We start from the raw sequence: 23,359 nt of genomic DNA on the forward strand, positions 1-23,359 counted from the left end.
TGCATGTGCTTTGGCAGAGACATCAACGGGTTACATCGAGAACTGTTGGTGGTTTCAGCGGTGGGCAGTGGTTGTGAATGAAGGAATTTTTGCCACCTCTATTGGAACAGTGCCGGCAGTAGGGAGATAACTTCGTGTTTTCACACCCTGAACTAGTGGTGACTCTTTATTTCTCTGCCTACATTTGGTCATGTGCTGAATACTCTCTGTTCCATGGTGCAAAGGCCGTACAGGATATATATGCAATTGTGTTATTATACTGCTGTTTAATATTTTCACTGAAAATTCAATGTCCCTTTCACCTATTCTTGTAGATGTGGACTCACAAGTACCTCTGTAGTTGGTTTTTAACAATTGTAAGTAAAATATCCTTTTGATCCAGAGGGCTACATTGCCATAGCAAGTTAGTGGCTTTTAGTAGTGTTCCCTGATATACCTTCGTAGTACAGGCTTATTGTGCTCACCTATTACTCCTCAAGTCACACAAGGGGGTTAGGGCAGGCTTACAGGTTCTAAGCACACACTGAGACCGTTTGGCTTTAAACATGCAAAGTGTGACCCCTCCACCCTTTTTCTTAACCAACCCAGGTGACCCCACCATCCTATGGAAAAAATGGAAAAAAGTTTTTTTAAATTACGCTACTGTGTGTGGGCCTAACTTAGGGCTAGAGAGGAAGGTTGCTTTGTTAGCCTATTACCTGGGCGCAGAAGGGGAGGAAGTCCTAGATCATCTTCCGGATTTAGGGGCACAGGAGGCAAGAGGACTGAATGAGTTTGAAGTTAGCCTGAAGAAGTTAGATCTGCACTATCTCCCTAAGACTAGCACAATCATGGAGAGGTACCACTTTGGGAAGAGAGCACAGAAGGAAGGAGAGTCTATAGAAGATTTTGTGTCTGAATTGAGGAAATTGGCCGCCACGTGCAAGTTTGGGGGAGCGAGTGAAGAGAGGATTAGGGACCAGTTTGTCTTGACCTGTAGGATTGAACGAGTGCGTGAAGAGCTATGGCTTAAAGATGACCCGCCGTTGAGAGAGGTCCTCATCATAGCCAAACAGGTAGAGCACATGTTGCAGTGCGTCAAGGAGATTAAGCAGGATGCAGGGGAGAAGAAGAATGATGACAAGACCAATGTCAGTGAGGTGGTGTCTGAATGTGAGACTGTGTCTGTAGTTAAGGGTCAGAAGGCAGTGAGTAAGGAACAGAAGGAAGGCAGGCCTGGAGGTTTATTCAAAGGTACCTGCTACAGGTGTGGTAAACAAGGGCACTTAGCCAACGACAGGGAGTGTCCCGCCCTCCGATTCACATGTAACAAGTGTGGTAAGAAAGGCCATTTTAAACAATACTGCAAGAGTGGGCAGGGGGCCAGTCGTCAGAGTAGAGACAGAACCAATGTGGTGTGCGACGAGTTTGTGGTGCAAGTGAAAGAGTTGAAGGCACCTGGACCCAGAAGCCCCATGTGTGCAGAAATTACCGCACAGGTTGACGAAGATCAAGTCTATAGTCCCAAAGACACCATAAGAGTAGGAGAGGTAGAGCTAGAAGCATTGTTTGACTCCTGTTCCAGGATAACTATTATTAATGCCAAGGAGTTCTCACGCGTGTCTAAGGGGAGGATAATGTTGAAGAGGTTAGACCTGAGGCCAGGAGGGTATGCGGGGCGCCCCATCTCCATGAAAGGGTACTTTCTGAGCAAAATTGAGTACAGGAATAGGTCTACCGTGTCTAAAGTATATGTATCCACTGTAGGAGACAACATTTTGGGGTGGCGAGCTCAGAAGGGTTTGGGTGTGTATCTCAATCCCAACAGCAATCCCCAGATTTTGATACAGGAAATAAAAGAATGTGGGTCAGACATCACCAAAGAATTTGAAGAAGTGTTTAGGGAAGGGCTTGGTTGTTTGAAGAATTACTGCCACAAAATTAAATTGAAGTCGAATGCCAAGCCTGTTGTGGCAAAAGTCAGAAGACTCCCCATAGCCATCCAGGAAGAGGTCAGATCCGAATTGGAAAAACTGTGTGAGGCCGGAGTAATTGAACCGGTGGAAGCGACTGAATGGTTGGCGCCCATCGTGGCAGCGAAGAAGAAGGATGGGTCAGTCCGGCTCTGCATTGATTTGAGGGCTCTCAATAAAGAGGTCGTCGTTGACCGATACCCCTTGCCGAACATCACCCAGATGATGAGCACGCTGGAGGGTGCCAAAGTGTTCTCAACCCTTGACCTCACCTCGGCCTATTTCCAGATAAAACTTCATGAGGAGTCTCAGGAACTCACTGCTTTTGTAACACCTATGGGCGCCTACAAGTTCAAAAGGATGCCGTTCGGTTTGGTCTCGGCGGCTGCCATGTTCCAAAGAATCATGGGCAACATCCTGAAAGGCATCCCAGGCGTCATGTGTTACCAGGATGACGTGCTTGTCTTCGCTAAGAACCAAGTTGAGCACGATGAGAGGCTGAGATGTGTGCTGAGGAGGTTTTTGTCCCAAGGTCTTACTGTAAAGAAGAACAAATGTGTCTTCAGTTGTGCTGAGTTGGATTTCCTGGGTCACAAGATAACAACAGAAGGCATACGTCCCAAGGCAGAACTGCAGAACACCATCGTGAACCTGTCACCCCCCAAAAGCAAAGACGAGATCAAATCATTCATGGGGATGTTGGAGTTCTATGGAAAGTTCATAAGAAACTTGGCAGGCAGGACTTACGCCATCAGGTTATTGCTAAAAAAGGATAACGAATTCAAATGGAGCCAGGAATGCCAGAGCGAATTCGAGGATGTAAGGAGGGCTCTTGCAGAAGCTCCTAGTTTGAAATCGTACCTGCCCGGCCGGGCAACGATCCTCACCACTGATGCAAGTGCAAAAGGGTTAGGAGCTGTACTCACCCAGAAAGGCGTGGAAGGAGAAGAGACCGTAGCCTTCGCCTCGAGGTCACTCCAGAATTCCGAGAACAACTACTCAGTCATCGAAAAGGAGGCATTGGCGGTATCATGGGCTGTTGGAAAATTCAGAGACTTCCTGTGGGGTACGCAGTTCACCCTCCGAACTGACCACAAACCGTTGGTAGAAGTGTTCAGCAAAAAGGGTTTGGATGCTATCTCCAGCAGAATAAGGCGTTGGGTGGTCAGTCTCCAGGAGTACACATTTCATGTCGAGTATGTCCCTGGGACGCAAAATCTTGCAGCTGACTGCCTGTCCAGACTCGTCAGCGGTGTAGAAGCAAATGTAATGCGAGAGAAATCTGATGAAGAAGAAGAGGGATACATGGTTGAGAATGTCTGCGCCATTCAGAAGGCGTTGGGTGAAGATACGTGGAGAAAAGCGCAAGAAGAGGACAAGATCATGGAGGAAATTTGCAGAAGAGTGAGGGATGGTTGGAAGCACGGTGACAAAAGAGATGAAAAAATGCGTCCCTTTCAGGCCGTCAAGGACGAGTTAACCATTGTAGACAGATGCCTGTTCAGGGGGACTAGGCTCGTGCCACCTGCATCTGTGAGGGACAACCTGATCGAGATAGCTCACGAGGGACACTTGGGTATCACAAAGACCAAGCAAAGACTCAGGGAGAGCTACTGGTGGCCGAATATGGACCTGGTCACCGAAAGGAGAATCAGGGAGTGCATCCCGTGCTGCAATAGTGACAAGGTATTGAAGCAACAGACGCCACCCATGGTGTGTAGGCCGCTCCCGTCAGAACCTTGGAACGAGTTGGCTTTGGACATCGTAGGCCCGATGACTGGGGAGCTGCGGACACCGTACATTCTAGTGCTCATGGATTTGTATTCTCGGTGGCCGGAGATAAAACTCGTCAGTGAAGTCACAACCAAGACTGTCATCGGATTCTTACAGGAGGTATTTATCCGAGAGGGGCTCCCCAGCAACATCCTCACTGACAACGGTGTGCAACTGTGCTCAAAAGAGATGGAAGACTTCCTAGAAGAAAGAGGCATCAGACACAAGCGATGCGCTTTATACCACCCAGAGGCCAATGGTATGGTCGAACGTTTTAACAAGACCATCAAGGAGAGCATCCAGCTGGCAAAAGCAAGTGGCATAAGTTGGAAAGAAGAACTGTGGAGACGTCTGGAAGCTTACAGGTTCACCCCGCATCAGACGACGGGCGTCACCCCGTTCGAATTGCTCCGCGGGAGGACACCCAACACTAAGCTTGCTCCAGGGTGGATGGAATGGCACAAGGGGTGGTCAGACCGTGCCATAGAAAAGGATAGTCTGAGGAGGCAAGAACGAGCCATGAAATCGAGGAAAGAAGGTTATGACCAACGCAAGGCCACACGGGAGGTTGAGTTCAAAGTAGGTGACAATATCAAGATCAAAGCTCCCACCGGGAAGGCAAGCTGGTCAGAGTACAGCAGTCCCACGAAAGTCACAAAACTTTTCAAGAATGCAGTCAAAACCCGAGAGGGGAAAATATGGAACCTAGGGAGAGTTGGAAAGTACCACCCTCCAATAGAAGCCACTGAAGGTGCAAGGGAGGGGGAGTGTGGTTCCAGACTAGATAGTGGCTTCACTGTTAGGAGGCCGTCAGGTGTCCCTCACCCGGGCCACAGGCCCAACAGGAGAGTGACCAGACCTCCCAGGCGTTTTGATCAGTATGTGATGATGTAACTATTGGCATTCCGCCTTGAACAATATGTAATGTTGTAATTATTACTTTCCTGCCTAATGTAAGCTTTTCTCTGTCTTGTTTTCTGCACATTGCCTTATCTAATGTTTTCCATGTCCGCAGGGAAGGGGGATGTGTGGTATCTCCCTCTTCATTCCCCCCCGGCGGCTCTGCTTACCTTGGTACTGCTCACGGTGACATCATTCAGAATGTCACCGCGACCAGCGTTCGAAGGCGAGCGCCGGGGACACACTGAGGCGACATCGTACCTATAGGCTGTGGCTGAGGTCGCAGGTCTCTGTACTTATTTCAATAAACATTCTGTTCACTCACGTGACGGCTCCGACTGTCATTTGAAGCCGTCACCACAAGGTGCAAATGTAATGACCCCATTTTCAGAGTGTTTTGCTATCTAAAGGAAGGATACTAAGAACAAAACATTAAAGCAAAACAATTCAGGAGAACGGCCTTCAGATATACAAGTCTTCCCAACCTGTCATAAGCCCAAATACTGGTACATTTCCACCTGCTATGTCCCAGCTTACTTGGCAATCTGTCTATCAATGATAGAGATTTCGGATTTTTGTCTAATGGGCAATCTGGTAACCGCCCACTGCTCCTACCTTTTAGCAGAAACCAACATTTTCATAGACATCCCCAGGGCAGTGTCACTAACAGCTGCACTGGCTCAGTGCCGAGCACCTGTTTTTATGCACTTGCACTATCTAAAGTGCACTCATGTAACACAATATTTTTCTAAATATCTGCTCAATTCTTTGGTGTTTCTTAACATTAATTTACTTTCTGGGTTAACCAGTCGTATACGTGCAAACTACAGAAACATGTGAACATTGTTTTTCTAATTGGCAGATGTTCTTTCGGATTTTAATTTTCATGTCTTAAAAACTGTCAGAAAAGTACAACTACCTGTAGAGTTATTCCTGTGTTACCTTATTTACGAGTCTGCAAGGCGCTGCTATAAAATAATATGAATGTAAAGGTCTCTTTTGGCATTACCCAAACACCCATAGAAAATATTAAAGTTCATACTATGGATATTTCCTAAACACCACAGATGCTTGGTTAGTTTACAGAAAGATTACAATCATATCAAAGCTTAGTGGAATAAAATAATTTATGCTGAAAAAAAGTCTATTCTTCGCTAGGCTTTTTCAGTTAGTAAAAGGCACAATTTTGCGTACGTTTGTATATTTGACACTTTCATGTTTTAAAAATCGTGCTCATCAGTAATAAGAATGTTATACATAGTTAGTCTTTCATTTCACACCCATTCAGATTTCTGGGATCTGATAGATGTAGACTTGATGAAATCTGAATGCACTGATGAAGTGATCTCCTCCAGGGATTCATCTCCTAAGGGACTGGTGTGAAACTGAGAGCCTAAGTCCTGTTTTTCTTTAGATTTTAACACTGGATCCTGACTCTCGTCTTCCTTCCCTAATCTACCTTGCCTATTGGTGATGACTGAGGGTTCATCTATCTTAACTAAGGCATTCCTAGTGCTCCCTGGAGGTGTGAGGCTAACCTGAAGGGAATATGCCTTCTTGTTACTATTGGAGTTCATATTTGACCTGGCAGTATCCTTGGCAATGCCCCCGTAATCAATAGACGTGGCTTCATCTTCATTTGAACGGAATGATGGGGAATAGTCACACGCTGGATCAACTGTTTTCTTCCTTCCGGGACCTTGGTGATGAGGTTGAAGGTGATGGTTCTCCTCAAAGTCAGGAGGTTCTGGAAAGGCATCTTGTGGCAGTAGAGCGGAACAGCGCCCATCCTTTGGGTAGTCACTTTCCATCAACAATAATCTGTGGCTTCTTGTTCCGCCTGTTGCTCTCCTGTGTATTACAAAGATCAGGTCCACAATGCTAAGGAGAAGGGAGCTTCCGCTGACCGCCCACATAAAAATCATCATGAGCGACTTCTCAGTGGGTCTGGAGATGTAGCATTCAATGCTGCCGGTACAAGGTGGCTCAAAACAACTGAAGGTCTTGGGGACGAACAATCCAAACAGATAATATTGCCCTGTACTGAATCCGGCTTCAGTTATGGTCCTAATGAGGAGGTGAACTAAATAGGCCCCAGAAAAATCCAGGATTTTCCATGAGTCAATTTGGGAGTTCATCTGGAATGCAGGATTGGGAGAAGGTGTCCTTTTGGTGGTTGAGATCTCTGATCCCATGTGCTGTGAAGCTGCCTTGCTGAGCACGTATACATCAAAAAGAGCATGCAGCAGCAACAAGCAAAGGACCTGCGCCAGCCAGAAGCGAAAGTGTGACACTGGCGAGAATATGTCGTAGCATGCATTGGAGCAACCTGGCTGCAGCGTGTTGCAAACAAACTTCTCTTGCTCATCCTGATAGAGCGGATATCCCGCAAGAACAATCACCGCCATCCTGAGAAAGATCGTTGACGTAATCCATATCTTTCCTGAAATTGAAGAACAAATAGTGTTATGCTTCACACGGTGCCATCTTGTTTTTTCATTTGGGCTACAAGAGTTTTAGAAGAATGAATGGCATGCTTTGGTGAACAGAACAGCTATGTGGATCTTTTCTATAAACACAAAAAGTTAGGCTCCTTTTTACAAAAAAAGACAAGAGAGTGCACATCATTCTAAATAACATGTGAATCTGTCTTTTAGATATTGTTGGGACTGAGAACACTACATTTTTAAAATGTTGTAATGACTAAAAATACGTAGTAATCAAAAGCATATACACTATGAGCCTAGTTCATGCAAAAAGTGTAAAAACATGGTTGGAGCCCTACGACTCCACCTCAACCTACTTTTACAATGTTTTACCATTCACAAAACAGGTGTAATAGTACCCCGCAAATACATGTCATGCACAGATTTTTAGGTGTACAATTGAACCTGTCATATGGAGTTTTATGGTTGTCTGCTTCCTCCTTGTAAAGTTGTACACAGCGCACACTTGGTGAAAAGGACAGCCAAATGTGAAAACGCCTTTTTTTTCCTTTGCGGGGCGAACATGTTTTTCCCATGGGGCAAGCTCTCTTCCTATTCCCGCAAAACTCTGTGGGTATTGTATTCCCTTTACATTTTGAAGGGGTGGAAGTAGCTTGCCAGCAGTTTCCATGGTGGAAAGGGATCAGGTTTCAGTTTATGAATGCCAACAAGCGTTTCTGCATTCACCAACTCAGGAGGCAAACCACGCCCACTTCCCACTCCTTGTGTTAGATTTACGTCTCCAGATTTGTTTCACACTTGTGGCAGAGAAAGAAGTTAAATTTACCCCTGATTTTTATGAGTTTCCAGCAGAATAAATGGAGGAAATTTCATCCATAAATATATCTTTAGAGCCAAAAATATATTTTATGAACCAGGCTCTATATGTTATACATTAGTAATTCCCACTACAGACATTTTCTGAATATGGGCATGCAATAATAATTGACATTGCATATAGAAAGCAATAGATTCTTTAAAATATTTTCACTTACTGCAAAAATATGTTTTACACCGCATGAGACATCGATAAAAATGGCTAATTTGGAACAGTCCTGTCAAATATCATTTGGCTCTTTGGGTCATATGAGACGTTTTTACCCCAGGATTTCAAGATATTCGCCTGGCATTTTTAGGTTTCCCTGCACAGCGCTTGCGCTGAACTGTGGAAGTGTTTTGTGTTTTTAAAAAAATCTTAAAAAGGGCTTACAGCCTGCCTCTACTTTCTATTTGTTCATAAGCTCCTCACTCGATTTTCCATGTTTTCTATTGGATGCAGCATGGTATTTCCTGTTATGTTAGTCTTTCTTTTTGTGTGTTTTCTTATTAGTGGAGCTTGAACCAAGTCCCCCCTTTGAACTTTTCCTCCATCTTTTATTGCACTACTTTTTTCTTTGTGCTCAAGCATGTTTGGCAACTGCATGTTATTTGTGGAGTTCTTCAGATCCCATGCGCACACACACAGACAGATTTAGAGATTATCGCAGCCGCACCCCGAGTACTTCACAGGTCTTTAAAGACCATTAACATGTTAACAAGGCTTTGATTACTTTTTTCACCCCTTCATCTCGGCACAGTGAAAGGTGACAAATCCTTTCTTTGACACTGGTAACCTTTGGTAACCTTTGTCTATTGTCCTGCTGCGTTGATATTTCTTTTTCTATGCAGCTCAGGCGAAAATAAGTTTGTTTATTCTTAGTCACCTTTCCTGACCCCTGCAGTGGCTTATCACATCAGGCTGTGACACAAAGTTTGACTAATGGAGCAGGTAAGAGAATGTGTTACTACATTTTTTTCTTTTTGAAATCTGCACATGCCCAGCAGGACACATACTTCGTGTGAGCTTTATTTAAACAGTTTTCATCTTTATCATGGCCGATGCAGGACAGCAATAAGACGATACAAAATGCCCAGATAACGCTAGTGATTAATGATCCTTCTGGAGAGCAATCATTTGTTAGTAGTTTTTAAATGCAGATGAACTGTATTGTATCTGGATAGCTCAGTGGGTTACTGCCTTTGTCGCAGAGATCCTTGTGTTACTTGAAGTTCAGAGGTTACAATCGTATCATAGGACAGTGACCTATGAACTGTCATCTAAGAGCTGTCTACAAACATGAATGGTATAGTTAGAACTTAGCTTTTTTTGTTTTGTGATATAGTTAGAACTTCCCCAGTCTTTCATTATTCTAATGTTGCTAAAATGAGTATGTTTGGACAGATATACATTTTTATCAGTAAAGCTGACCCCCATGGAATTGTCTTTAAATCCTAAGGTTGTGTTTCCCCATACCAAACCCTTTTAAAATATACTGCCCACCAGTATGGATGACATGTGATTCATACACCTTGTAATCCTCATTGGCTTATGTGACATTCCCTATAGACTCATTTACATACTTGTATGATTCATTGTCTCTGTATAATGTGTGTGTGATGTAAAGTACTGACACACACTACACTGACATGAGTATCGCTATACAACAAATGAAATGCATATGGGAGGGGCTAAGGAGCGATGAGGGGCACTGGTGGAGGGTGGCATGAGGGAGCCTGAGGAGGAGGTCATGAGGTGGGCTGCAGACAGATATGGGGCACTGATGGAGGGTGGTAGTGAGAGAATCCGAGGAAGAGGTCATGGGGTGGAGGGGGAGCTAGGGAGGGATGAGGGCACTGGTGTAGGGTGGTAGTGAGGGAGTTAGACGAGAAGGTCTTGAGTGGGAGGGGCTACAGAGAGATAAGGGGTACTGGTCTCCAAGGAGGAGGTCATGAGGGGGAGGGGCTATGGGGATATGAGGGGCACTTGTGGCGTGAGGCAGTGAGGAAATCTGAGGAGGGGGTCAATAGGGGGGGTCATGGAGGGATGAGGGGCACTGTTGGAAGGTGGTAGTAAAGGTATTTACGGAGAAAGGTTATTGGTGTGGCACCAAAAAAGACTTTCCCATCAGCGATAAAGCCGGCCCTGTCATGGCCTTTCTGTTTTTGTTTATTTAATTAGCAGTCGGGTCCTAAGGGCTACTGTGGAACATACTTTAAAGTGCGTGCTAATTACATTTACTGCTATATTCAATGTTTTAAGTTGGAAGGTGATTTTTCTAATGTTTTTACCGGGCAAAATGAAAGTGGAGCCCGATGGTGCCTGATATGGGACTGGAGCCCAAGGTCAGCTGTGGCATAAGGTGCACTGGAGAGGAGTAGTGGATATTCAAGCCTGTAAGGGAGTGTGTTGCAGAGTCTGGGGTCAGGTGGAGGTAGTAATGAAGAGGGATTCTCCCTGAAGGCTCGCACTGAGGGAGCCCGAGAAGTGTCATTTGCCTGATATCCCCACCTCAGAATCCGCCTCTTCCCATCAAAGGAACATTACAAGGAAAAAGCACTTTTTGAGAGTAATAAAATTTAGAAAGAGATTTGGAAAAGAGTGCGTTTTACTGGGCCTTGCAAGAGTAAGAAGAGATAAATGAGGGCCCTGAAGCAGGCCTGCCCAGAAATATATGCGACAAATTGAGTCCCAGTGGCCCACCCAAATGCACCCTTGGCCCACCCAAATAAAAATTCCTGGAGCCGGGCCTGGAGGAAACCAAAGGAGGCAGAGGAGGCAGAGGAAGCTGAGGAGAGCTGAGGTAGGAGAAGGCGGACGGGAAGGGAGGGGGAGAGAGAGCCCCTTAACCCGTGCCTCACCTCGCTCAACTCCTCTTATTGCTATTGCCTCGCACTGCCCCATAATCAGCTAAAACTGCTCATATATCAAGCACACTGCCAACAAAAGTGCCTGGGCCCTGCTTGGGCTCACTGTGCATATCAAGGCATCTCCTGTAAACTTGAAAAAAAGTTGTTGAACAATTGAGTCATTGAACAACTGAATAATTGAATAAATGAGATAGATGCAAGACAATAAAAGCCCAGTCAAGATATATGCTGGGCTAACCAATGAACTACTCACGGTTTCTCCCTGGCAAAGGAGCTCCCAGAACCTTACTCCTCTAGTTAAGTTTGACTTGTTTTTGACGCACTGCCATCAGTAAAACTCTACAATTATGCAGTTATACGCAGAGTCATTAATAGCACTTGCAGTTTGCGGGAATAATCCAGCCAGCACCAAGCTACCAATCCTTAAATTATTACATACGGCACTCTGCAGGTTGCGTACTGTACTCGGAACCCCGAGTGCCCGGTACATCTTGTACTCATCCCTCCCACTGCACCCTTGTACCCTTTATATGATCACTCTGCATTGCACTCTACCCTTCTTAACTTCATAGGAGCGGCAAGCTGCAAGATCCACCTGCCACAAGTGTACTAAATAGCGACTGTATCACAACCACACGCCAATTAAGCACCGGAACGTCTGGCGAAGGTCTGGAAAATGCCTGGCGATCAAAAGGACTTGCTAAAGGACCTGCCAAAGGATTGTAAGGGTTACAGGTCTGTAAACTGAATCACGTCCTCAGCCACTCGGCGCCCTCCAGGCGACTCCAGATCTAAGGCAACTTAAGGCAAATTCATGAGGTCAGGCAGGACTAGGGGGTCCCTGGTGCCGAAACCGAAGGCAAAATAAGGAAAAAATACAAAAACAAACCCAAGCGCACCCCCCAATACAGAGCCAAACCTCATTACAACAGAACAGGAACTGGGCAAGGCCCATGGGACGGCAGCAATAAAATTGCAACCCACAAGCAACTGTTCCCTAACCGAAGATCCAAAGTTCAACTTTTTAAAAGACGCAGGCTCAGCCATTCTCGAGCAACAATTCACTGCAAGGCTTGTAAACCCCATTGCTACCATCGCCACCGCCACCATCTGACCCGCCATCATCGATGTTAGCAATCATCACAAGCCCCTCACCTCCAGAAAAACCTATGGCACAATTACATCAAGGCGGGATCTCGAAGCACAGAAACAACGGCACAGTTCAGAGGACCCCAACCAAAAGCGAAACGTCCCATGAACCTATCTCCATCCCGCAATCACCTTCTGCCCACCTGGTAGGCAGACAGGAAATACGCAGCCTGAGCAATACCCAGAGGTCTATACTGGCTGAACCCATAGTCAACAAAACAACTATCACAGCACCATACTCAGGTGATAAACCAGGCAATTGGCCCACCGAAAGGATACCCTGGCCCGATTCAAATACAAAAGTAGCGGAACCATCTAAGGAAACAAACTGCAGCCCTATCACGAGCACACAATCCACGACCCACAGCACACCAATCAAGACTCCAAACCTAACGACTGCAAGTGCTCTACCACTTACAGATTTGCATGACTACGCCCCAGCCAACGTACTGACCAACTTGGGAGGGCTGGGGGTAAGCCCTCAGGACCCTTGCCAGAAAGCAGATGGCAGGGCAATGGTGTCTTACCTTAATACACTTGAATGGGAAGACATGCTTACAACTTACAACCCAGACCAGAAGGAGCACCTCTATCACAACTCACCCCAGGCAGCTAACAATACTAACAACAATTTTAATAACAGCAAAAACGAGAAGGAGCTCAGGAAAAACCAAAACTCCGGCACCTGGAACTCCCTCTTAAACACAATTCAGCTAGCTGTTGAAGCCCTGCAATACCAATCAGAAAAAATGGATCTACAACTAACCCTTCTGAATACACTGGCAGTCTTCACAGCCGGCATTGATGACAAGCTGGGCAACCTGAATAAATTGATAATGAGAGCACAATCAAACACCTACCTTAGCTGTAACTGCAACCAGGTAGTGGACAAACTAGCTACCTTGCCCTCAATGTTAAGTGGCCTTATAGGCGATATAAAGAACTTACACTCAGAAAATGCAACAAAAGATCTGGCCTTAACCAAAACTGAAGAGGGATCATCTAGGAGGGAAATAGCTGGCACAAGGCCAAAGGACCATCTTGCTGTTGAAAATGAGGAGATAACACAGACTGGAATAAGGATCTCGCAAAAACTTAACGTCAAACAACGACTACAACAAAAAAGGAAAGGCCGCAATCAAAAACCACAAACAGACACAATAAAATACTTCTCCATTTTTGCTGGCACAAAGGGAAAACCTATAGTTAATGCAACCAATGCAGGCCCAACAGATTGGGCAAACCACGTTTCAAATAGTTTCAACCAACAGTTAAAACTAAACAGCAGCATGCCGGATCATGATGGAAAATGGATTGAAGATCCACCAACTAGAGATCAAATCAAACAAAATGTCACACACAAAAAAGAGACAACGAAGATTCAATTATCTCCAAAAATCGGCAGTGTCACGACCAGACAAGAGCGCGACACTCAAGGACAAGCGGGAGAACCAAGACTCCCAAATAAGGAATCTGCTTCTCCAGGGCAAGTACCTGGCCAGATGGGCATCCGAGAGGCATTAAGATCATTTGAAATCAAGCAATCATCTACTACAACCCCCCACGAAGGGGATAGAAAAGGAATTACTCGTCTAACTCTAAGCTCAAACCACGAAGATCTAACAAGGGTCACAGCAATTAAGACTGCTCACTCCACAGAGCACTCATCGGTAAAATTGCCACACGACATAGGGGCAAAACCAAAGGAAATTTCCCCAACACAAACAATAACATATCCCCTCATAACAGTTGGAGATAGCAGTCACCTGGTAATCCATGAAGCACAACTAGGCAATGGACCAATGGCTAAAGCACACCAATCACCAACAAAACTACAGAGACAAGGAATCATCCGACAGCCGAGAGAGGTCCTGGTTTTTTACCCGGAATACACGTCAAAAGGGCAGCAGGACCTGCTAAATCCCGGCAATATCCTTAGACTAATGGAATCAATCCCCAAATTGGGGGGTATAAGCACAAAGGATTTAGTCTCTGTAGAATTTGTACCTGCTGCTAACCCACAAAGCTCGGAGGCAACCAAGACAACTTGGACCTCAAGCAATGTTGCAGACTTGATCTTAGCGGAACAAGAGCTATTTAAAAACTGGGGAATCAAGGTGGTCCCCTTACAAAGACCAGCCTATCCTTCACCATTTTTGACCAGGATGAGCCCGGCGCCAAAGATACATCAGGCTCACACCTTCAGTGTTCTCAGGCATGCACTGGGAAGCTCACCTAAAAGAAGCAAAAGTAGCCCCTGCTATCGGCCAGAAGCATGCTCAATGGTAGCAGCGGACGCTCACTTAGCACCATCCACGAGTCGGACGAGCCCAGCGCTAAATAAACATCTGATCCACACTCTCAGCGCACTTAGGACCACACGAGGAAGCTCACCAAAAAGGATCACAAGCAGCACCCGGGGCCGGTCGGAAGCATGTTTAACGGTGGTACCAGAGCAAAACCATGCTCCAACAAGGGAAATACTGTCCCGAACCATCTTTATATGCCCCGAGGAGGAATGACGCTACCCACAAGACAGAGAAGGCAGCGGGGGAAGGGCATCAACCATAGGCATCTGCTCTTGGAACATCAATGGCCTAACCTCAAAAATGGATGACCCAGAATTCCAGCACTACATCACCCTCTTTGACATAATAACGCTGCAAGAAACCTGGCTCACAGCCCCTCAGCACATCACGGGCTACGCTTGCTTTGCCACAGCAGCAGTAAGGTCCAGCAGGTTTGGCCATCACTCAGGAGGTCTGGCCACCTATGTTTCCACTACAACAATATCTTCAGCAATCCTCATGGATTCATCTTCACATACAACATTAGCAGTGAAGATAAAACGCCCTTGGGAACAAAGAAGAAGAGGTATGCATAATCAACTCATACGTCCATCCCAAAAACAAAGCTAAGATTCCTCCAAAATTACCAATCAATTGGCTGAGTTTGTCACCCAGATGGAAAAGCCACTCTTCCTTCTGACAGGGGACCTAAATCAAGATCTACTTGGCTCGTCAGAAGGAGAAGAGGCACTGGCTTTAAACAAAATTTATACCATACCAATGCAAAGCGCCCCACTAAAGAGGAAAAAACATCAAAACAACCGCTTTCTCTATGACCTAGAACATCAAAACCTTCGGGCATTGAACGGAAGATTTTTGTCAGACTCTCCTCCAGTAGAATATTTCTACTCGATCACAGCGAGCTCCATCCTGGACTACACTTTTGCTAGTCTTGCGCTATTCCCATACATCTTGGGGTTCAGAATGGGAGACAAGGGTGAAAGCGATCACCGCCCCCAGGAATGCCACATAATAACAAAGACGCCACCTGCAATCAGGCCGGACAAGACACTGGGGTTGACCTACACCATGAATCAAAAAAGGATTAAATGTACGACAGCTAACTCGACCAGTCTGGCTGAAGCTGCACTCCAACTCTTTAACATCCAAAAATCAACTGCTGCCAGGCACACCATCTATTGGGAGCACTTTATGGAAACACTGCTAAAAGAACTTACAGTTAATGTGTCCCCAAAAGCTAATCCTCACAAAAAACACAGCAAACACAATCTAAAGAAAGTACAGAGAGTACAACTAAAGATACAAAAAATAGCAGTAAACCTGGCATTACAGAAGCTGAGATTAGCCCCCAACAATATCAGCCTACGAGCAGAGCTGAAACACCAAAGGGCTGTGCTTAATCGAACAAAATGGAATATCAAAAAAGACGTTGAAAATGAGGTCTGTGCAAAACTCTTATATGATATAAAAACTAACAACAGCGCCCGCTACTGGCAATCAGTGAATGGGATCATGCGCCCACAGGACAAAGAACTAGGATCTCATATCACAGAAGAGATTTGGATTAAATACCTATCCAGTCACTTCCATGACCACACAGGGCATGATGGAGTGCAAAAAAGATCAATAGGATCACAGAGTCAAACTGTGAAACACATACGATGAGACATTGGGCCAGGCCTCTCAAGCACAATCACCAACTCCCAAGAAACCTCGAGGATCCAGCAGATAGCCTCAATTAAAAAACAGATAGCCAAAGGTAGGAAAGAAGGCGCCCCGGGACCAAATGGCATTCCACCTGCCCTTTTTAAAGCAAAAAACACATAGTGGGCGGACATCATGCAAACCCTATTCATGGAAATCAGGCTGCTAAACAGAATCCCAGAATCCTGGAGGGGGTCGACGGTCGTCCCTATCTATAAAAAAGGAGACAAGATGGACCCGAACAACTATTGTCTAGTAGCCCTCTTTGACAACGAGGCGAAATATTTCGCCGGTACCATTCTAGAGGATATTGCACTTTGGGCTGAGTCAAACCTGATCATACCGCTGAACCAGACCGGCTTTCGGAAAAAGACCGGCACAGCAACAAACATCCTTGCCATCTCATTAATTATCGACGCAGCAAAAACCACAAAGCTCTCGCTGCATCTGTGTCATTTATCGATTCCTTCCTGCCTGCCACAGAGGATCGTTCCTGGACGCTTTGTTTGCCTGCTTGCTCCCTGAGGCTGTCAGCTGGTGTGAGCGGTCCCGCAGTCGGCGGACAGTCTACACGCTCCCAGTCTGATTTGCCCAGGTGGAGGACTTTTGCGTGCACTGAGCCAAAGGAGCCTACCGGGGGACTGCGAGGCCCAGCATTCTCCACTGCTCACAGCTGGTGCCACTTCCCCCGGCGGCCACGCCCACTGACTCCAAACTTTATCACCTTTCGCGACACCCGCTTCGCGGGTGCCGCTCATTTATCGATTCCTTCCTGCCTGCCACAGAGGATCGCTCCTGGACGCTTTGTTTGCCTGCTTGCTCCCTGAGGCTGTCAGCTGGTGTGAGCGGTCCCGCAGTCGGCGGACAGTCTACACGCTCCCAGTCTGATTTGCCCAGGTGGAGGACTTTTGCGTGCACTGAGCCAAAGGAGCCTACCGGGGGACTGCGAGGCCCAGCATTCTCCACTGCTCACAGCTGGTGCCTCTTCCCCCGGCGGCCACGCCCACTGACTCCAAACTTTATTACCTTTCGCGACACCCGCTTCGCGGGTGCTGCTCATTTATCGATTCCTTCCTGCCTACCACAGAGGATCGTTCCTGGACGCTTTGTTTGCCTGCTTGCTCCCTGAGGCTGTCAGCTGGTGTGAGCGGTCCCGCAGTCGGGGGACAGTCTACACGCTCCCAGTCTGATTTGCCCAGGTGGAGGACTTTTGCGTGCACTGAGCCAAAGGAGCCTACCGGGGGACTGCGAGGTCCAGCATTCCCCACTGCTCACAGCTGGTGCCTCTTCCCCCGGCGGCCATGCCCACTGACTCCAAACTTTATTACCTTTCGCGACACCCGCTTTGCGGGTGCCGCTTATTTATCGATTCCTTCCTGCCTGCCACAGAGGATCGTTCCTGGACGCTTTGTTTGCCTGCTTGCTCCCTGAGGCTGTCAGCTGGTGTGAGCGGTCCTGCAGTCGGCGGACAGTCTACACGCTCCCAGTCTGATTTGCCCAGGTGGAGGACTTTTGCGTGCACTGAGCCAAAGGAGCCTATCGGGGGACTGTGAGGCCCAGCATTCTCCACTGCTCACAGCTGGTGCCTCTTCCCCCGGCGGCCATGCCCACTGACTCCAAACTTTATTACCTTTCGCGACACCCGCTTCGTGGGTGCCGCTCATTTATCGATTCCTTCCTGCCTGCCACAGAGTATCGTTCCTGGACGCTTTGTTTGCCTGCTTGCTCCCTGAGGCTGTCAGCAGGTGTGAGCGGTCCCGCAGTCGGCGGACAGTCTACACGCTCCCAGTCTGATTTGCCCAGGTGGAGGACTTTTGCGTGCACTGAGCCAAAGGAGCCTACCGGGGGACTGCGAGGCCCAGCATTCTCCACTGCTCACAGCTGGTGCCTCTTCCCCCGGCGGCCACGCCCACTGACTCCAAACTTTATTACCTTTCGCGACACCCGCTTCGCGGGTGCCGCTTATTTATCGATTCCTTCCTGCCTGCCACAGAGGATCGTTCCTGGACGCTTTGTTTGCCTGCTTGCTCCCTGAGGCTGTCAGCTGGTGTGAGCGGTCCCGCAGTCGGCGGACAGTCTACACGCTCCCAGTCTGATTTGCCCAGGTGGAGGACTTTTGCGTGCACTGAGCCAAAGGAGCCTACCGGGGGACTGCGAGGCCCAGCATTCTCCACTGCTCACAGCTGGTGCCTCTCACCCCGGCGGCCACGCCCACTGACTCCAAACTTTATTACCTTTCGCGACACCCGCTTCGCGGGTGCCGCTCATTTAACGATTCCTTCCTGCCTGCCACAGAGGATCGTTCCTGGACGCTTTGTTTGCCTGCTTGCTCCCTGAGGCTGTCAGCTGGTGTGAGCGGTCCCGCAGTCGGCGGACAGTCTACACGCTCCCAGTCTGATTTGCCCAGGTGGAGGATTTTTGCGTACACTGAGCCAAAGGAACAGGAACTGGGCAAGGCCCATGGGACGGCAGCAATAAAATTGCAACCCACAAGCAACTGTTCCTAACCGAAGATCCAAAGTTCAACTTTTTAAAAGACGCAGGCTCAGCCATTCTTGAGCAACAATTCACTGCAAGGCTTGTAAACCCCATTGCTACCATCGCCACCGCCACCATCTGACCCGCCATCATCAATGTTAGCAATCATCACAAGCCCCTCACCTCCAGAAAAACCTATGGCACAATTACATCAAGGCGGGATCTCGAAGCACAGAAACAACGGCACAGTTCAGAGGACCCCAACCAAAAGCGAAACGTCCCATGAACCTATCTCCATCCCGCAATCACCTTCTGCCCACCTGGTAGGCAGACAGGAAATACGCAGCCTGAGCAATACCCAGAGGTCTATACTGGCTGAACCCATAGTCAACAAAACAACTATCACAGCACCATACTCAGGTGATAAACCAGGCAATTGGCCCACCGAAAGGATACCCTGGCCCGATTCAAATACAAAAGTAGCGGAACCATCTAAGGAAACAAACTGCAGCCCTATCACGAGCACACAATCCACGACCCACAGCACACCAATCAAGACTCCAAACCTAACGACTGCAAGTGCTCTACCACTTACAGATTTGCATGACTACGCCCCAGCCAACGTACTGACCAACTTGGGAGGGCTGGGGGTAAGCCCTCAGGACCCTTGCCAGAAAGCAGATGGCAGGGCAATGGTGTCTTACCTTAATACACTTGAATGGGAAGACATGCTTACAACTTACAACCCAGACCAGAAGGAGCACCTCTATCACAACTCACCCCAGGCAGCTAACAATACTAACAACAATTTTAATAACAGCAAAAACGAGAAGGAGCTCAGGAAAAACCAAAACTTCGGCACCTGGAACTCCCTCTTAAACACAATTCAGCTAGATGTTGAAGCCCTGCAATACCAATCAGAAAAAATGGATCTACAACTAACCCTTCTGAATACACTGGCAGTCTTCACAGCCGGCATTGATGACAAGCTGGGCAACCTGAATAAATTGATAATGAGAGCACAATCAAACAGCTACCTTAGCTGTAACTGCAACCAGGTAGTGGACAAACTAGCTACGTTGCCCTCAATGTTAAGTGGCCTTATAGGCGATATAAAGAACTTACACTCAGAAAATGCAACAAAAGATCTGGCCTTAACCAAAACTGAAGAGGGATCATTTGGAGGGAAATAGCTGGCACAAGGCCAAAGGACCATCTTGCTGTTGAAAATGAGGAGATAACACAGACTGGAATAAGGATCTCGCAAAAACTTAACGTCAAACAACGACTACAACAAAAAAGGAAAGGCCGCAATCAAAAACCACAAACAGACACAATAAAATACTTCTCCATTTTTGCTGGCACAAAGGGAAAACCTATAGTTAATGCAACCAATGCAGGCCCAACAGATTGGGCAAACCACGTTTCAAATAGTTTCAACCAACAGTTAAAACTAAACAGCAGCATGCCGGATCATGATGGAAAATGGATTGAAGATCCACCAACTAGAGATCAAATCAAACAAAATGTCACACACAAAAAAGAGACAACGAAGATTCAATTATCTCCAAAAATCGGCAGTGTCACGACCAGACAAGAGCGCGACACTCAAGGACAAGCGGGAGAACCAAGACTCCCAAATAAGGAATCTGCTTCTCCAGGGCAAGTACCTGGCCAGATGGGCATCCGAGAGGCATTAAGATCATTTGAAATCAAGCAATCATCTACTACAACCCCCCACGAAGGGGATAGAAAAGGAATTACTCGTCTAACTCTAAGCTCAAACCACGAACATCTAACAAGGGTCACAGCAATTAAGACTGTTCACTCCACAGAGCACTCATCGGTAAAATTGCCACACGACATAGGGGCAAAACCAAAGGAAATTTCCCCAACACAAACAATAACATATCCCCTCATAACAGTTGGAGATAGCAGTCACCTGGTAATCCATGAAGCACAACTAGGCAATGGACCAATGGCTAAAGCACACCAATCACCAACAAAACTACAGAGACAAGGAATCATCCGACAGCCGACAGAGGTCCTGGTTTTTTACCCGGAATACACGTCAAAAGGGCAGCAGGACCTGCTAAATCCCGGCAATATCCTTAGACTAATGGAATCAATCCCCAAATTGGGGGGTATAAGCACAAAGGATTTAGTCTCTGTAGAATTTGTACCTGCTGCTAACCCACAAAGCTCGGAGGCAACCAAGACAACTTGGACCTCAAGCAATGTTGCAGACTTGATCTTAGCGGAACAAGAGCTATTTAAAAACTGGGGAATCAAGGTGGTCCCCTTACAAAGACCAGCCTATCCTTCACCATTTTTGACCAGGATGAGCCCGGCGCCAAAGATACATCAGGCTCACACCTTCAGTGTTCTCAGGCATGCACTGGGAAGCTCACCTAAAAGAAGCAAAAGTAGCCCCTGCTATCGGCCAGAAGCACGCTCAATGGTAGCAGCGGACCCTCACTTAGCACCATCCACGAGTCGGACGAGCCCAGCGCTAAATAAACATCTGATCCACACTCTCAGCGCACTTAGGACCACACGAGGAAGCTCACCAAAAAGGATCACAAGCAGCACCCGGGGCCGGTCGGAAGCATGTTTAACGGTGGTACCAGAGCAAAACCATGCTCCAACAAGGGAAATACTGTCCCGAACCATCTTTATATGCCCCGAGGAGGAATGACGCTACCCACAAGACAGAGAAGGCAGCGGGGGAAGGGCATCAACCATAGGCATCTGCTCTTGGAACATCAATGGCCTAACCTCAAAAATGGATGACCCAGAATTCCAGCACTACATCACCCTCTTTGACGTAATAACGCTGCAAGAAACCTGGCTCACAGCCCCTCAGCACATCACGGGCTACACTTGCTTTGCCACAGCAGCAGTAAGGTCCAGCAGGTTTGGCCATCACTCAGGAGGTCTGGCCACCTATGTTTCCACTACAACAATATCTTCAGCAATCCTCATGGATTCATCTTCACATACAACATTAGCAGTGAAGATAAAACGCCCTTGGGAACAAAGAAGAAGAGGTATGCATAATCAACTCATACGTCCATCCCAAAAACATAGCTAAGATTCCTCCAAAATTACCAATCAATTGGCTGAGTTTGTCACCCAGATGGAAAAGCCACTCTTCCTTCTGACAGGGGACCTAAATCAAGATCTACTTGGCTCGTCAGAAGGAGAGGAGGCACTGGCTTTAAACAAAATTTATACCATACCAATGCAAAGCGCCCCACTAAAGAGGAAAAAACATCAAAACAACCGCTTTCTCTATGACCTAGAACATCAAAACCTTCGGGCATTGAACGGAAGATTTTTGTCAGACTCTCCTCCAGTAGAATATTTCTACTCGATCACAGCGAGCTCCATCCTGGACTACACTTTTGCTAGTCTTGCGCTATTCCCATACATCTTGGGGTTCAGAATGGGAGACAAGGGTGAAAGCGATCACCGCCCCCAGGAATGCCACATAATAACAAAGACACCACCTGCAATCAGGCCGGACAAGACGCTGGGGTTGACCTACACCATGAATCAAAAAAGGATTAAATGTACGACAGCTAACTCGACCAGTCTGGCTGAAGCTGCACTCCAACTCTTTAACATCCAAAAATCAACTGCTGCCAGGCACACCATCTATTGGGAGCACTTTATGGAAACACTGCTAAAAGAACTTACAGTTAATGTTGCCCCAAAAGCTAATCCTCACAAAAAACACAGCAAACACAATCTAAAGAAAGTACAGAGAGTACAACTAAAGATACAAAAAATAGCAGTAAACCTGGCATTACAGAAGCTGAGATTAGCCCCCAACAATATCAGCCTACGAGCAGAGCTGAAACACCAAAGGGCTGTGCTTAATCGAACAAAATGGAATATCAAAAAAGACGTTGAAAATGAGGTCTGGGCAAAACTCTTATATGATATAAAAACTAACAACAGCGCCCGCTACTGGCAATCAGTGAATGGGATCATGCGCCCACAGGACAAAGAACTAGGATCTCATATCACAGAAGAGATTTGGATTAAATACCTATCCAGTCACTTCCATGACCACACAGGGCATGATGGAGTGCAAAAAAGATCAATAGGATCACAGAGTCAAACTGTGAAACACATACGATGAGACATTGGGCCAGGCCTCTCAAGCACAATCACCAACTCCCAAGAAACCTCTAGGATCCAGCAGATAGCCTCAATTAAAAAACAGATAGCCAAAGGTAGGAAAGAAGGCGCCCCGGGACCAAATGGCATTCCACCTGCCCTTTTTAAAGCAAAAAACACATAGTGGGCGGACATCATGCAAACCCTATTCATGGATATCAGGCTGCTAAACAGAATCCCAGAATCCTGGAGGGGGTCGACGGTCGTCCCTATCTATAAAAAAGGAGACAAGATGGACCCGAACAACTATTGTCTAGTAGCCCTCCTTGACAACGAGGCAAAATATTTCGCCGGTACCATTCTAGAGGATATTGCACTTTGGGCTGAGTCAAACCTGATCATACCGCTGAACCAGACCGGCTTTCGGAAAAAGACCGGCACAGCAACAAACATCCTTACCATCTCATTAATTATCGACGCAGCAAAAACCACAAAGCTCTCGCTGCATCTGTGTCATTTATCGATTCCTTCCTGCCTGCCACAGAGGATCGTTCCTGGACGCTTTGTTTGCCTGCTTGCTCCCTGAGGCTGTCAGCTGGTGTGAGCGGTCCCGCAGTCGGCGGACAGTCTACATGCTCCCAGTCTGATTTGCCCAGGTGGAGGACTATTGCGTGCACTGAGCCAAAGGAGCCTACCGGGGGACTGCGAGGCCCAGCATTCCCCACTGTTCACAGCTGGTGCCACTTCCCCCGGCGGCCACGCCCACTGACTCCAAACTTTATTACCTTTCGCG

General features: G+C 47.1%; 1 protein-coding gene across 1 annotated transcript in view; it reads right to left on the minus strand.

The window, feature by feature from the left end:
• Window positions 1–5,177: 5,177 nt before the first annotated feature.
• The window catches only part of GJD4 (gap junction protein delta 4), an 82,051-nt gene continuing 63,869 nt past the window's right edge, over window positions 5,178–23,359 (minus strand). Inside the window, exon 2 of the mRNA XM_078664358.1 lies at window positions 5,178–7,068. Coding sequence (XP_078520484.1) covers window positions 5,900–7,068 — 1,169 coding nt within the window. The 3' untranslated portion in view covers window positions 5,178–5,899. The remainder of the gene's footprint in view (window positions 7,069–23,359) is intronic.

The sequence above is a fragment of the Lissotriton helveticus genome, chromosome 10 (assembly GCF_964261635.1).
Source record: "Lissotriton helveticus chromosome 10, aLisHel1.1, whole genome shotgun sequence".
Lineage (NCBI taxonomy): Eukaryota > Metazoa > Chordata > Amphibia > Caudata > Salamandridae > Lissotriton > Lissotriton helveticus.